This window comes from Harpia harpyja, chromosome 11 (assembly GCF_026419915.1).
Source record: "Harpia harpyja isolate bHarHar1 chromosome 11, bHarHar1 primary haplotype, whole genome shotgun sequence".
In the NCBI taxonomy this organism is placed as follows: domain Eukaryota; kingdom Metazoa; phylum Chordata; class Aves; order Accipitriformes; family Accipitridae; genus Harpia; species Harpia harpyja.
The window spans coordinates 423,298-436,165 of record NC_068950.1 but is presented as its reverse complement, the minus strand read 5'-3'; the positions used below and the strand labels follow the sequence as shown (position 1 = coordinate 436,165).

The window sequence follows — 12,868 nt, the reverse complement described above, 5'->3', positions numbered from 1 at the left end:
TATACATTTGTCTCAGCTTCTTTCACAACACTCAAGTTCAAGTATCTGCTGCTCTCTCTAAACAGAGCTGAACCCTGCAGCAGAGGTTGCAGTTCCATTTTTCAACACAACAAAAGCCTTCATAGCAGGCTCAGAAATGCTACATGGAATCCAACCCTGTAAGTTCAAATCAATTGCAATCATCACCATCAGGATCTTCTGGACTGAGAAAAAACAAGCTACAGTCATTATCTGGTTTTAATATCAGATGGCAAGAGCTTGGGGAAAAATCAACATGCTTTATAAAAATGCTCAAGATAAACAGCTATTTCTTTGACCTTTCTCTCAGGAAACCATGCTTTATCAAAGTGCTTAGCAGAGCTTAGTTGTTTCTCCAACGTCTCAGAGAACTGTATTTTCTAAATAACCCTTACAGTTCCAGAAAAAGATTTCTGAAAAATCCTTCTACCTACTACCTATGGAGGTAGCAACAGACGAATGTTACATCACTGTAACAAAAAGAGAAAAAACAAACAAATACAAACGTTGTTGACCGTCTAAGCATTTGTAATTCGTGTAGTTGCCCTTCTCTCATCTGCCCCTTGTGTCAGTTGCAACTTTACTTCTTAATTTTTCTTATCTTCATCAGAACATTAAGTCAGTAGATTTTTTCTTTTTGTCTAAGTTTCACTTGGGCCAGAATGTGCAAATTCATCAGATCCTCAAGCAGCGCAGATCTGCTCACAGCTGACTACACTATCTGTTCCTCACACATGCACACACTTTTTCCTTGGTGTACTATCACAGCACAGGCTGCACATACTGCACAAGACAGCTGTCAAGCCTCTCTCTGGGCTGAGGTTAGCCAACCGAGTTGTGATGGGATCAGGAGCAAGTACCAATTATATAAGGGGATGGGCCACATAACAGATGCCTTGTTTTATTCTGGCTGGCAACTCAGTTAGTTCACGTTAGAACAAAGACAATGCTAGCTCCTTAATTTTTCACTGGCGAGTCGAGTATTTGGCAGGTCACACCATGAAGTTCAGTATTCATGTACAAGGGCAGGTTTGCTTTAAAGAACTATCCCTTCATGTGGAGTAGTTCAGTATCTCCCCTTTCCATCAGCACCAGATGATACAATTCCCTTTTTGCACCAGCTGGGTGTATTTGGCTTGAAGGGAAACCCTGTCCCTTCTCATTAGCTGATAGTGGTACAGACTGTTACGTCATTTCTTCTCTCCCCCCACCCTCTCTCCCCAAACTCCCACTGGCTAAGTCCATCCTTGATCTGGAGTTGAGACGCAAGCCAGGTCCTTCTCTCCCAACCTCATACGCTGCTGTCCTCGAGCAGGGGCTCCTTGCCATCTGATCCTCCGGCCTGTGGGCTGTGGGTATGGGTCTGGGCTCCGTTACTGTGCTTCTTGTGGCTGCCTGATCTCAGTGCAAGGTTGTGTTCCGGAATGAACAAGGCCACCAGGAGCGACAGCAGGACAGAACAAGCCCCAAACAGGAACGGAGGCCCTGGGATAATGCTGCTCTGTAGGGAGAAACAGATGAACGATTAGCGCTCAAGTGCAAGGACAGAAGCAGCCCAGCAAACGGAATGATAAAGCTGAACAGGTTACCTCATCTGTAGGATTGGCCATGTTGGGTTTGGAGGCCTTACCCAAAGTTTCCACCTCAGCCATTTCATTCAGCTCCACGTGGAAGAGATAGAAGACAAAGCCATAGAGTGCTGGCCCCAGGCCGTTACACAGACCCCGAATTCCAGTGATCATCCCCTGTACCACACCTGGGGACAGAGTGAGGAAAGGAAGGTATGCCTCCAGCTTTCTGAAGAAACTTGTTTTCCTCAAGGATGCTTACATATTTAAAGACAGGATCAAACATTCAGATCTGGATTGACACCCACTCTACAGATGAAGTGGTTAGCTGGTGATTAGCTTTGCTCTGTATCAAGTTTTACAAAAATCAGTAATGCTGGGCTTGCTGCTTTGGAGAATAAAATGAGCATGGGCACATCAAGCAACAATTTCCAGCTGAACTGGAATTTAAGACAGCCAAGTCTGAGGATTCAGGGTCGAACCATGCAGCAGGCAAATTATTAAGCAGCAGTCTTCTCTCTACCTCAAAGGCAACACTGAACACCTACATGCGTAACTTAAGAACTCCCTCCCAAAGCATCAGCTATGGTCAAAGAGACAAGAGTGTCAATACTACTAAGAATGAAATGACACTCCACAGCTGGCACTGACGTTCCTGCCTCCCCCTCCACCACCAATGCTGAGAATTCAAATGTGCGTCAGCTCAAGCGCCTGCTGGGAGGAACTCACCCATTACACAAATCCCCAAGTGACTCACCCTGTTGGTCGGGGTCTGCGTTCCTAGACACCATGGCACTGATGGCTGGGAAAGTGATGCTAGACATGGCAGCCACAGCTCCTGCTGCCCACATCATCCTCGGAGAGAAAGAGGCAGCAGTTAGGAGGCAAACTGCCAAGGGCCAGCCGCAGACCAGCACCGCGGCAGGGCAGCATTTCCCTCTGCCAGGGGACAGGGAGCTGCCACAGAGCCACTGCAGGGAGAAACCTGCTGACACCAGGAGACAAGCGTGGGCAAACTCTTACCACGGCTGTGATCCGAAGCCATACCAGGCAAGCTGCAGGATCTGGAAGCCCAGTCCCAAGAGGATGGTGTTTTTATTTCCTATCGAACGCATGAGAATTCCCAACACTACTGTCTGGAAAGAAAAGCAGGTGCTTTCAAAGTAAGTGCAAAGACAGATGACAGCACTGGAAGACAAAAGGATGGGAATCTGAGGGAACTCTGCTGCTGTGAGACTGGCTATCATGCACATGCACTCCTCCACTCTCATAACATCATTAGAAACCAGCATGTCCCTGTCCATGGCAGAGCACAATCTATGGAGCTTCACAGAGCAACATGGAGCCACCCCACAGTTTACGAGAGTTTGTTATATTCAACAAACAGCTACATTCAAAAGGTAAGAAAGCGGGACCACAGGTAGCCACTCATGGGTCCGATGATGTCTGTGTGGCCGCAGGGATTCTGACAACTCACCAGCTCCAGTTATCAGAAATTTTGGACATTCTTATAACCAGACTGCTAAAGCCAAGACAGAAATGGCTTCTCACCTGAGCCAGTATAGAGAGAATTCCAACCACACCAATAAAGGCTGCCACAGTCTCTGAGGAAAAACCAATGACCTGTGAAAACACCAGAGGGACTTTTCAGGCAGGAGATTTGCACCATACAAGAAAAGCCACTCCATCAGTGTCACTAATGTTTACCAACATTGCTTATCAGGTACTTAAACATTAATCAACCACACCTTCCACTACCTCCCTGCTGCCACAGGAATAAAATGTAAGGTTTTCCTCTGGCTGAAGAAACAACTTCAAATCATTGAGCTCACCTTAAATGCCTGAAAGTGGCATGGACAGGATGGACAGGCAAATCACCAGCAAGAAGCCAAGCAAGGGTCCTGGCAATGCCTACAGAGTGGTTGCCAGGCTCCCACATTTTTCAGGAAAGCTGTAACAAGTCACTATTTCTTATAACTTCAACTTTACTAAGATATTGGCCAAGATGAGCTTCCTCAGGACATGCACCTAAGATAATATTTGTAGGCTGGGATTTCCTGCATTCAGAGCCTTCCCTCGTCACAGGAGACTAACCTGTCGCAGGTACAGGAAAAAGCTGGAGTACTGGCCGGCTTCAGGAAGGTAGGAGAGAAAGACGGTGATACAGATGAGCAGCACTGTAGAATCCTGACCCACTTTCCGCAAGGACTGTAGGGAAGGGGGGTGGGGAATGAAAATAATTTTTTTAAAAAAGGAGTTAATATAATTAAATATTCTCCAGGTACAAAGACAGCAAATCCAAGTGCTTAAGTCACCATCTTGTATCTAAGAAGTGAATGCTTGAATGAAACCAGACCAGCATTTCAGAGGAAGATACAAACACTGCCACAACACACCAGACCAGTTGTACAATTGCATCAACTTACACCCTAGAATGAGGAATTTTTACCTTTCAGTTTCTCAGATTTATAGTCAAGTGCTTTTGATCAGAATTGTTTTTTCCTCAGACAGCCAAAATAATCTTCCTAGCAAGCAAAGGTGAGGTGAAATGGTGCAAAGCTCATCATCACTAGCAACGGTCCTGAGAAGCCAGGAACACAAAAGACTTCTCCTGACACAGTACTATTACCAAGTAATGGAATTTATATTCCACCACCTGGCACATTTCCACCAAGAGATGCTCTTGCTTCAGGATATCTGGAGATGCTTTTAGATGGTTTGTAGCCATATGAAATCGGATAGAAGCTGCTAGACAGCTTTAGATATGCGTAGTCTGCCATCAGTTGAACACTGTACCTTCAATGGGGTTAATCTAAGCCTCGCATCCTTCACCTTTTGTGGAATGCATCTTCCTTTTGAGAGAAATTAGCAGAACTAAAGCAAATATAAGCATTACCAGCATGCAGAAAAACAGCAGCAAGATTACTTACAGCGAATGGGTCTGCTTGTTCCCAAGAGATTGGAGCTCCCCAAGAGACCGGGCGCATCTCTTCTGGCAGAGACTCTGGCACAGCCAGCAGGATGAAACCAATATCCAGCAAAGCAACGCCTGAAGCTAGCACAACCACCAACGTATCACCATAGGCTTGGGAAAGGTATGCACCAATTGCTGGGCTTGTGACCAGACTAGCAGCAAACGTGGCTGACACCTGGAAGCATAAAACATTAATACAGCCTCTTCTTCCTAGAGCCTATTTTCTCCTCCAGAGTAACCCAAGGATACTAGTTTTGCCATCTTTGATGGAGATAATCCAGGTGAACAGGGACTCCTGTAGACAGAAAGATGACATGTTCTCTTGGTGTGATCTAGGCTAAGTTCTAGCAAAAGGAAATTAAAGCTATCCTAACAATTCACATATGATACTGCCAGTAGCCCTATAGAAAGGGCCCTATCACAGGCTACTGTGATATGGATGTGTACGGATGCCAGCATCACAGCCTGCCCCCTTTCCCGGTGCAAAGAAGCTCACAGACCAGGCTGGTTTAAAGGATAAGCAACAATACTGCTGCTACTCAGATCACATAGAAATTAGCCCTCTCCCTCGGTGCTAAATCACGAACAGAAGAACAGGGAGAGTGTGTTATTAGTGAAGCACGTATCATCTTTTCACTGCTACTGTCTTCAGGCCTCAATAAATCTCCCACCCTAATTTTATACCTTTCCTACCTGCAAAGCCCCAAATATTTCTTTCAAGAGACAAGCCAGTTATTCAGCTCCTTACCAAGCCATACGCCGTGCTGCGTTCATGCTCCTGTGTGATATCGGCAACATAGGCAAAAATCACGGAAAAGGTGACAGCAAAGACTCCAGACATGGAAATGACAGCAAAATACCACCTGAAACAGGCATTGCCAAAGGCAGAGTTAGAGAGCAACTGCATGGCTGCTGAATTAGAACCTCTCCCTTATTCTTCCTTCAGTCCATCCTACTTCATTGCACCAAAAACGCTCAGGAACATCAAGCTTCAGTCTGGTGACCCATGGAGTTTGATCACTTATTTTCCCCACACAAGAAGGAAACATCAACATGCCCTAATAGTGACAACACAGCTGTCAGAATAGGTACCAGGAGAAGAAAGGCAGACTCTTTCTTCCTGACACAGAACCCTCCGCTAGAACCAGACAAGTAAATTAGTCTCCAGGCTGAGCATCCTTCTCCACTGGACAGGCTCTTCCATCTCATCTTCAAACGCAACACCCGCAAAACCCCCACGGTTCAGTCTCACACTCATTCCTCTCCTCAGAACCCCTCGGTTATAACAAGAGTAAACTCACCATGGACTGATCTTCATAAGGGGAATTGGCGCACACGTGAAGAAGACAGTGAGGAGGAGGAAGGATTTCCTGCCCCAGACATCAGAGAGAGCACCAATCAGTGGGGCACTTAGAAAAGAAAGCAGACCCTAAGACAGACAGACAGGGTGACAGAGAGAAATCCCTCAGTCAAATTCTGATTGTCGATATTAAGAGCTTTTGACAACATTATCTAAAGATAAAAATACAAGGAGGCAATCCATTCCTATTTTCTACAAGCAGGCAATATTACCAAAACAGAACAGTTTGTTAAACTGCTCACATCCTTTTAGGGAGGAAAAAAAAAAACCAAACTGTTCAACCAGCTAGGTGCTGCTAAACACTCCAGTTATTTCCCATTCTCTGCAACTGCTCAGCCTGCAGCTGTGGTCTTCCCAGGCACGCCTGTGCAGCAGGGAGTTGCCCTGCCAGTACCTAAAAAGATGTTGGCACAGCTCCATCACATTAACATCTGCTGCAGTTCTAGGGAAGGCTTTCTCTTTTAGATGGAGACAAGACAGACCCGATGAGATGGCAAGGCCGTTAAGCACAAATAAAATTGTTCAATGCCTTTCAACATCTTTCAAACCCAAGACAGACAGGGAAGAGCCCTTAAGTGTATATGGGAGTGCCCAACTCACATTGAAGCAAACCTCTCTAGGGCCATTTTCTGAGATCCTCTTGCCAGAGCCAGGGCCTAACGATCGATCTGTTTTGCCACACTCCCAAGTCAGAACACATGGCTACTGCTTGTTTGCTATAGTTGCCTCCAATTCTGCCCTGGGAATGCTGGTCTAGTCCAAACTCGCCATGCCAACTTACTGTGCCACAGCACACTCCCCACCTTCTGTCTCGGGAGAGCCCACTAAGGCCCGCTTAGTTTCAACTTCTATTACTGAAAAGTTCAGATGTCATTGATTTTTTATTTTGTTACACTCCAGAATATGGATATGGGGCTGATCTCATGCTGATTAGAATATTTTCAGCTGAAACACACAGCTGTTATAGCCCCAAACCCAGGCTGACAAGCAGCACATTGTTAATACTGCTCAGTAAAATCAACTACACAAGCTACCCGATGTCCATGCTCTCTCAGTTCTTCATTTTGCATTAGGTTTGCCAGTAGCACCCCAAACTGAAATATGAACATTTATCTGTCCAATACTGGTTGACATCAGCAAATGACACAGATTTTAATGGCTTGCCACTTCTTGCACTGATCGCAGATTCAAATGAAAGCCTGGAAGGAATATTCCTTACCTTGACTCCATGAATCAGGCCATTCATCAAGAATGTATGCTGAGGAAAAGTCTGGTGTAACACCTAGGGAAAAAAAAACCAAAACCAAAAAAACAGAGTTAGCAATGTTTGCAAAATTTCCATAAGCACCTGACAGCTAGATGCCTGGAAAAGCACAAAACAGGGAAAATGGGAAATACACTACCAACAATGCCACTGCTTCACCTACGTGAAGAGCTCTACCTCCCCTCTCCAACATGGGCAGCCACTTTCTTTAATACTTCCTGGGTCTATAAATTATTCCGGCACGCTTGGGCAAGGCTAAGATAATCTGAAACATGCCTTTCTCCATCCCCAGCACCATCTGATTTCCCTCTGTTTTTACTTCATGTGACAATGTAACTTTTCTGTTTTTCTCTCCCCCTTTTGTACTATCTATATGTTCGATTTGCATTTTATACTACTAAGCTAATACTATATTTCTAAATGCCTTTGCAAAAACAAAGACTCCTTTCACATAGTTACCTAGATATCAGAGATCGGGTCAAAAATATGCATGGCACGTTAGACTTCAATGTGAGCTGGCATACCACCACCAGAAAATGCATTTAAAAAGCTGAGAATTCTTCCTGAAGTTGTTAAATCAGAAGTTTACAGCTCCTTAACTAAAGGCAAATATCCAAGATGAGACTTTAAGTTTCTTTAATAAAGCTATCCCTCTGCACTTAACTTTATTGTGAAGTTGCCTTTGCTGCCTGTGTTAATCATAACTCAGGCAAGTCCTGAATGAGTTACTGGTGGGCTCTCCTAGAATGAGCATGACTTGGTGTAGCAAGTAATTGCCAGGAAATTGTCTCTGTGCTTTGACACCCCAGACAACGATGGTGGTAGTTCAACACAAATCTCTCTAGCCTGTATCAGGAACAGTGTGGCCAGCAGGAACAGGGAGGTGGTTGTTCCCCTGTACTCGGCACTGGTGAGGCCGCACCTCGAGTACTGTGTTCAGTTTTGGGCCCCTCACTACAGGAAAGACATTGAGCTGCTTGAGCGTGTCCAGAGAAGGGCAACCAAGTTGGTGAGGAGCCTTGAGCACAAGTCTTATGAGGAGTGGCTGAGGGATCTGGGGTTGTTCAGTCTAGAAAAGAGGAGGCTGAGGGGAGACCTTATCGCTCTCTACAACTACCTGAAAGGGGGTTGTAGTGAGGTGGGTGTTGGTCTCTTCTGTCAGGTGTCTGGAGATAGGACAAGAGGAAATGGCCTCAAGTTGAGGCAAGGGAGATTTAGGTTAGATATTAGGAAAAATTTTTTTACTGAGAGGGTTGTCAAACATTGGAATGGGCTGCCCAGGGAAGTGGTTGAGTCACCATCCCTGGAGGTATTCAAAAAGCGAGTGGACAGGGTACTCCAGGGCATGGTTTAGGGGGCATGGTTAATGGTTGGACTTGATGATCTTGAAGGTCTTTTCCAACCGAAATGATTCTATGATTCTATGATTCTTTTATCCCTAAATAAGTCAGTGTAGGGTAAAAGGTGCAGTCTTCGGATAGAAAGTCAAAGATTTGCTCAGCTTGTTTTCATTAAGCTCCCAAGTGCACTTTTTTTTTTTTTAATACCTAGGGGAAAAAAAAGCAACAAATTACAGTAAAATACCAGTAAATTCTACTAATTTCAGGTCAGGTCTTTCACTCCTGCTTTCTTGAAATCCTCCAAAAGCTTTCATAAATCTAACTCGTGCTTTGCTCCAAGTTAAGCTACAATAATTAAGAAAATAATTGCCCAACTCCATAAAAAATTACTATAGCTCCAGCTTTTTCAGGTACAAACCATTACATCTCAGTTTCTACTTCCTATACTCCAAAGGCCTATGTTAAGATCTTTACCCTCATCAACACAAGGTGAACTCCAGCCTACAAGAGCCAGTATTGTTCTCAGGGAGACTTACTCACCGTTAGCATCGGTGTGGTCAGCAGCCCCCAGGCAAAGAACTCCAGGAAAATAACCACCACGGCATGGTACACGCTGGGCTCTCCAATCCCCTGTCGCTGCAAAACAGAGGTCCATAAGTAAAAAAATACATGTATCCTGATCTGCGATAGATTCGAGATCTGTGGTTTGGATGCTGAAATGTCAGCTCTGACCTAAGCCATTCCCAAGGCCATTCAGTGCTGTCTAGCGCAGGTGAGCTTGTGCTGCATCATCTCTCCATCCAGGGTCTACCAACACATGCCTCTCCTACAAAGCTGATTGTTCTCAATTTTTTTTATCCAAGAACTAATATCTTTGATACCATTATGCTTTCTCTAAACGTGACCAAACTTATCATCCTTTCAATCCTCACCTTAGGGACCTGGAAACGAAACACCTCAATTCTCTGCATATTTTGACAGCAGCATGTGCAACACCCCAGAGAAGACTCTGGGAGTTTGGGAAGGCAATTTTACTCCTCAGCACCAACTCCATCTACCCAGCATGGTGGGAAAGGCACCATCCTTAGATCAGCTGTTAAAAAAACCCCACGCCTCAAGGCCTTGCTGAGCTTTCTTTCCGTAAAGACTTCTCATGGCATTTTCAGGGTAGCATTTGTTCTCTCTCTTTTCCAAGCACCAAGTCTCAGCTGCTAGCCCAGGAGGTTTTCTCCTGCCACACAGGACACACCTGCAAAGTCATGAGCTCACAGGGAAAACAAATAGCAAGGAATGGGAGGAAAGCACACAAGTTTCCACTGAATTACATCAGGGAACCGCACAGGCCAAACATTTAGTAGCACAGTGTGCTGTTCCACAGGAACCCATTTCTTGTATTAGTAAACCACATGATCTGAACTCACCAAGAAGTGTAGTCTAGCCCTGATACATTATTAATAAAACCACCTGAAATGTCCGCAATCCCAGCAATTTAGACAGCTTCCAGCAGCTTGAAGAGTATCCAGAAGTTAAAAAACTTCCATCAGCTGCACAAATCTCACATCCAGAGGGATACTCGATTTGCTATGGGAAACCTCAAATCCATGAGCATTTCTCTAGGCCAACAGAATGGACTTTTGTATTAATTTCCTTGCAGCCAACTCACATTTCTACACTGTGCTCTTGAAATACAAATCATTTAATGGACCAGACGAAAGATGTATCTGTATCAGTATCCTGCCTCCAGCATTCACTACTGACAGATTCTCAGGGACAGGAATTCAAGAAACTTGGCATGTGAAGGGCAATCTTTTACCCAGTTGCATCCTCCCAGGCTTTGACAGAGTAATACTGCATTTCAGATAACTAATACAGCTGTAAATTGTTTGAACTATGAGAGAAGGCAGCAAGAGACGTTATTCTGCTGAAACGTTGTTTATGTTCACAGACTCTAGTAAAACTGTCTCCCGCAGACAGGCGAAGTCTGCTTAAAAAACAAATCAACAGCATCAACACAAGAGGCACCCTACCCGCAGGGGACACGGTCATTAAAAGAAGTCAGCTGTATTGCACGCAAATGAGATAATGTTTTGCAGCAGAGGAAGAAGCCCCAAGGCAGCACAAAGCCAGTAATTAAGAGTACAGCTATCGTTACCCACCTTGCTCCACAGATCAGCCCTCTCCTCTTCCTTCCATCGTCCCTCTTTACACTCTCGAGCAGTTAAAACATTTCTACCACATGACTGCAACAAAATCAACAGCCAATCTCTCTTTACAGAGTATGTCCAGATCTAACCTGTTCACAGCTTAACGTCACTCCTTCCACTTATCAACTGTCTTACTGTGTTAGAGTCATTAAACAATTTAGGATAGCCAATCTCCTTCGGTGTACACGGTCACCCCACCAAACCACTCCTCTAGAGGATGCACAGCTGCTACTGCAAAATACAAAGATGCCACAGAGAAAAAGTAAAAACACGCAAGAAGATACTAGGAGCCCATAGGGCAGGCCAGCGCCTCGTGACCAGCACAACTTTCTCTTGAGAGAGAAAGCCCAGAGGGAAAGAGCTTGCAACCATCTTAAGCTCAGGTGCGCCCACCTCACAGCTGTCTTTGTACAGGCCTGACGCTGTCGCCCGCGCTACCGGAGCCTCGACAGCGTGGTGGTTCTCCCACAGTAAAGAACTCCTCTCGAAAGAGGTAAATGTTTTACAGGGATCTGAAGGAAGCCTGTCATCCTCAAAGCAAATACGAAATGTCAGCGTTGGCGGCTCACGACTAGTCAACACCTGCACCCGGTGAAAGAGGGAAACGGAGCAAGCAGCCGGTCTGGAGGAGGGCAGCCCCGCGCCCCGCAACGCGGGCCGGGCCCCGCTCTTCCGCGCAGCCCCGAGGCAGCGGGGCCGGCAGCAGCACCCCGGGCAGCCGCGGCGTGGCTCCAGCGCCGGGCACGGCGACCGTGCCCCTGCCTGGGGCTCGGCCCCCGGGAGCGGGGCAGCCAGCGGAGGAGAGGCCTGGCCTCCCACCGGCCACCGGCGTCCGCCTCCACCCCCCCACCGCCGCCTGCCCCAGGGCCCCGCACCGGCTCCCGCCCCCCTCGGCCAGCCCCCTCCCGCCCCCGGCCCGCCCCCTCCCGCCCCCGGCCCCGCAGGCCCCGCTCCACAGCCCCGCAGCCGCTCCCGCCCCCCCGGGGGCCCTCGGCCCGGCGCCCAGCCCCGGCCCCCCGTTATTCCCCGGCCCGCCGCAGCGCGCCTCACGCTCCCGCCGGCCCCCCGTGCTCACGCCAGCCCCGTCCCGGATGACGATCTTCTTGGCCAGCAGGACGCTGCGGTTGAGCCGCTTCTTCTTCTTCTTCTCGCCGGTCATGGCGCCGCCGGGCCGCTGCCGTTCGCCGGCCTCCGCCGCTGCCCCATCCTCCCTGCGGCGGGCCGCGCCGCGCCGAGCCCGGGCCCGGACCCGGACCCGCACCGGGCGGGGGAGCGCCGGGCCCGGGGCTGCCGGGCGCGGGGGCGGCGCCGCGGGGCGAGGGCGGCGGCCCGGCTGGCGACGGCGGCGGAGGGCGGCCCGCCCGCAGGCCCCGCCCCGCGGCGCGGCCCAGCCCCGTCGCCCGGACGACGGCGCTGACGGGCGCTGACGGGCACTTCCGGCGCCCTGCTCCGCGCCGCCGCTCCCTCGCGCCCCATTGGCCGCTCCGCCTCTTCCCGGCCTCTGATTGGCGGAGGGCACGGGCGAGCGGCGCCGCGCGGCCTCTTCCGCCGGACTGGGGGGGCGGGGCCAGGACGTCACGGCACCTGCCGGGGCGGCGCAAGGCACGACGGGAACGCGGTGGGCGGGGCCGCTCCCTGCCAGCGCCGGCGGGGGGCGGGGCATGCCGGGACGCGCCGGTCCTCCCCGGTCCTCCCCCGTCGCCCGCCGTGGGGAGCGGGGGCCGTCCCGGGGGAGAGCGGCTGCTGCTCCGTCCCCTCATTAGCGACACCTGACCTGGCCCGGGGCGGTGCCGGCCGGATGGGCCTAAGGGGGGGGGGGTCTGCCCCCCGGTGCCGAGCAGCTGCTCCCGAGCGGGCGTCGGCGCTTGGCGGCGACCGAGGTTTTGCCGAGGGCTGAGCTCGGCCGGGCCGGGCCGGGCCGGGCCGGGCCCGCCGCGGCGGCTGCTCCGTCCTGCGCCCCCGCGGAGCCCCCGCCCCGGGCCGCCGAGGGCAGTCCCTCTGCAGGGCTGGCGAGAGCCCAAGGGACCGGGGCAGAGGCCCGTCCCGCCGAAGCGACCCCTCTCTCGGGTGCCCCCGGGGTGGGGGAGGTGGGGTACCGGAGGGGCTCCCGGGCAGAGACCCGGTGGTGGAGGTCCGGCTT

General features: G+C 49.5%; 1 protein-coding gene across 1 annotated transcript; it reads right to left on the bottom strand.

Annotated features, from left to right (window-relative positions):
• Positions 1 to 219: 219 nt before the first annotated feature.
• Positions 220 to 12,038, bottom strand: LOC128147898 (hippocampus abundant transcript 1 protein-like). Its single transcript, XM_052801128.1, has 12 exons — positions 11,804 to 12,038; positions 9,065 to 9,160; positions 7,140 to 7,202; positions 5,862 to 5,989; positions 5,309 to 5,423; positions 4,517 to 4,735; positions 3,681 to 3,794; positions 3,138 to 3,209; positions 2,610 to 2,722; positions 2,344 to 2,441; positions 1,608 to 1,774; positions 220 to 1,519 (listed from the first exon to the last, which is right to left on the bottom strand). The coding sequence occupies exons 1-12, from the start codon at positions 11,885 to 11,887 to the stop codon at positions 1,310 to 1,312; spliced, it is 1,479 nt and encodes a 492-aa protein (XP_052657088.1). The 5' UTR covers positions 11,888 to 12,038; the 3' UTR covers positions 220 to 1,309.
• Positions 12,039 to 12,868: the final 830 nt, after the last annotated feature.

Excerpts from the sequence above, each read along its gene's own strand:
- LOC128147898 (XM_052801128.1), bottom strand. The coding sequence starts at position 11,887 with ATGACCGGCGAGAAGAAGAAGAAGAAGCGGCTCAACCGCAGCGTCCTG. Across the intron at positions 7,203-9,064 it reads TGACCACACCGATGCTAACG|GTGTTACACCAGACTTTTCC; the intron begins GTGAGTAAGTCT and ends TTTTTTCCCTAG. Across the intron at positions 3,795-4,516 it reads AACAAGCAGACCCATTCGCT|TCCTTGCGGAAAGTGGGTCA; the intron begins GTAAGTAATCTT and ends CCTTCCCTACAG.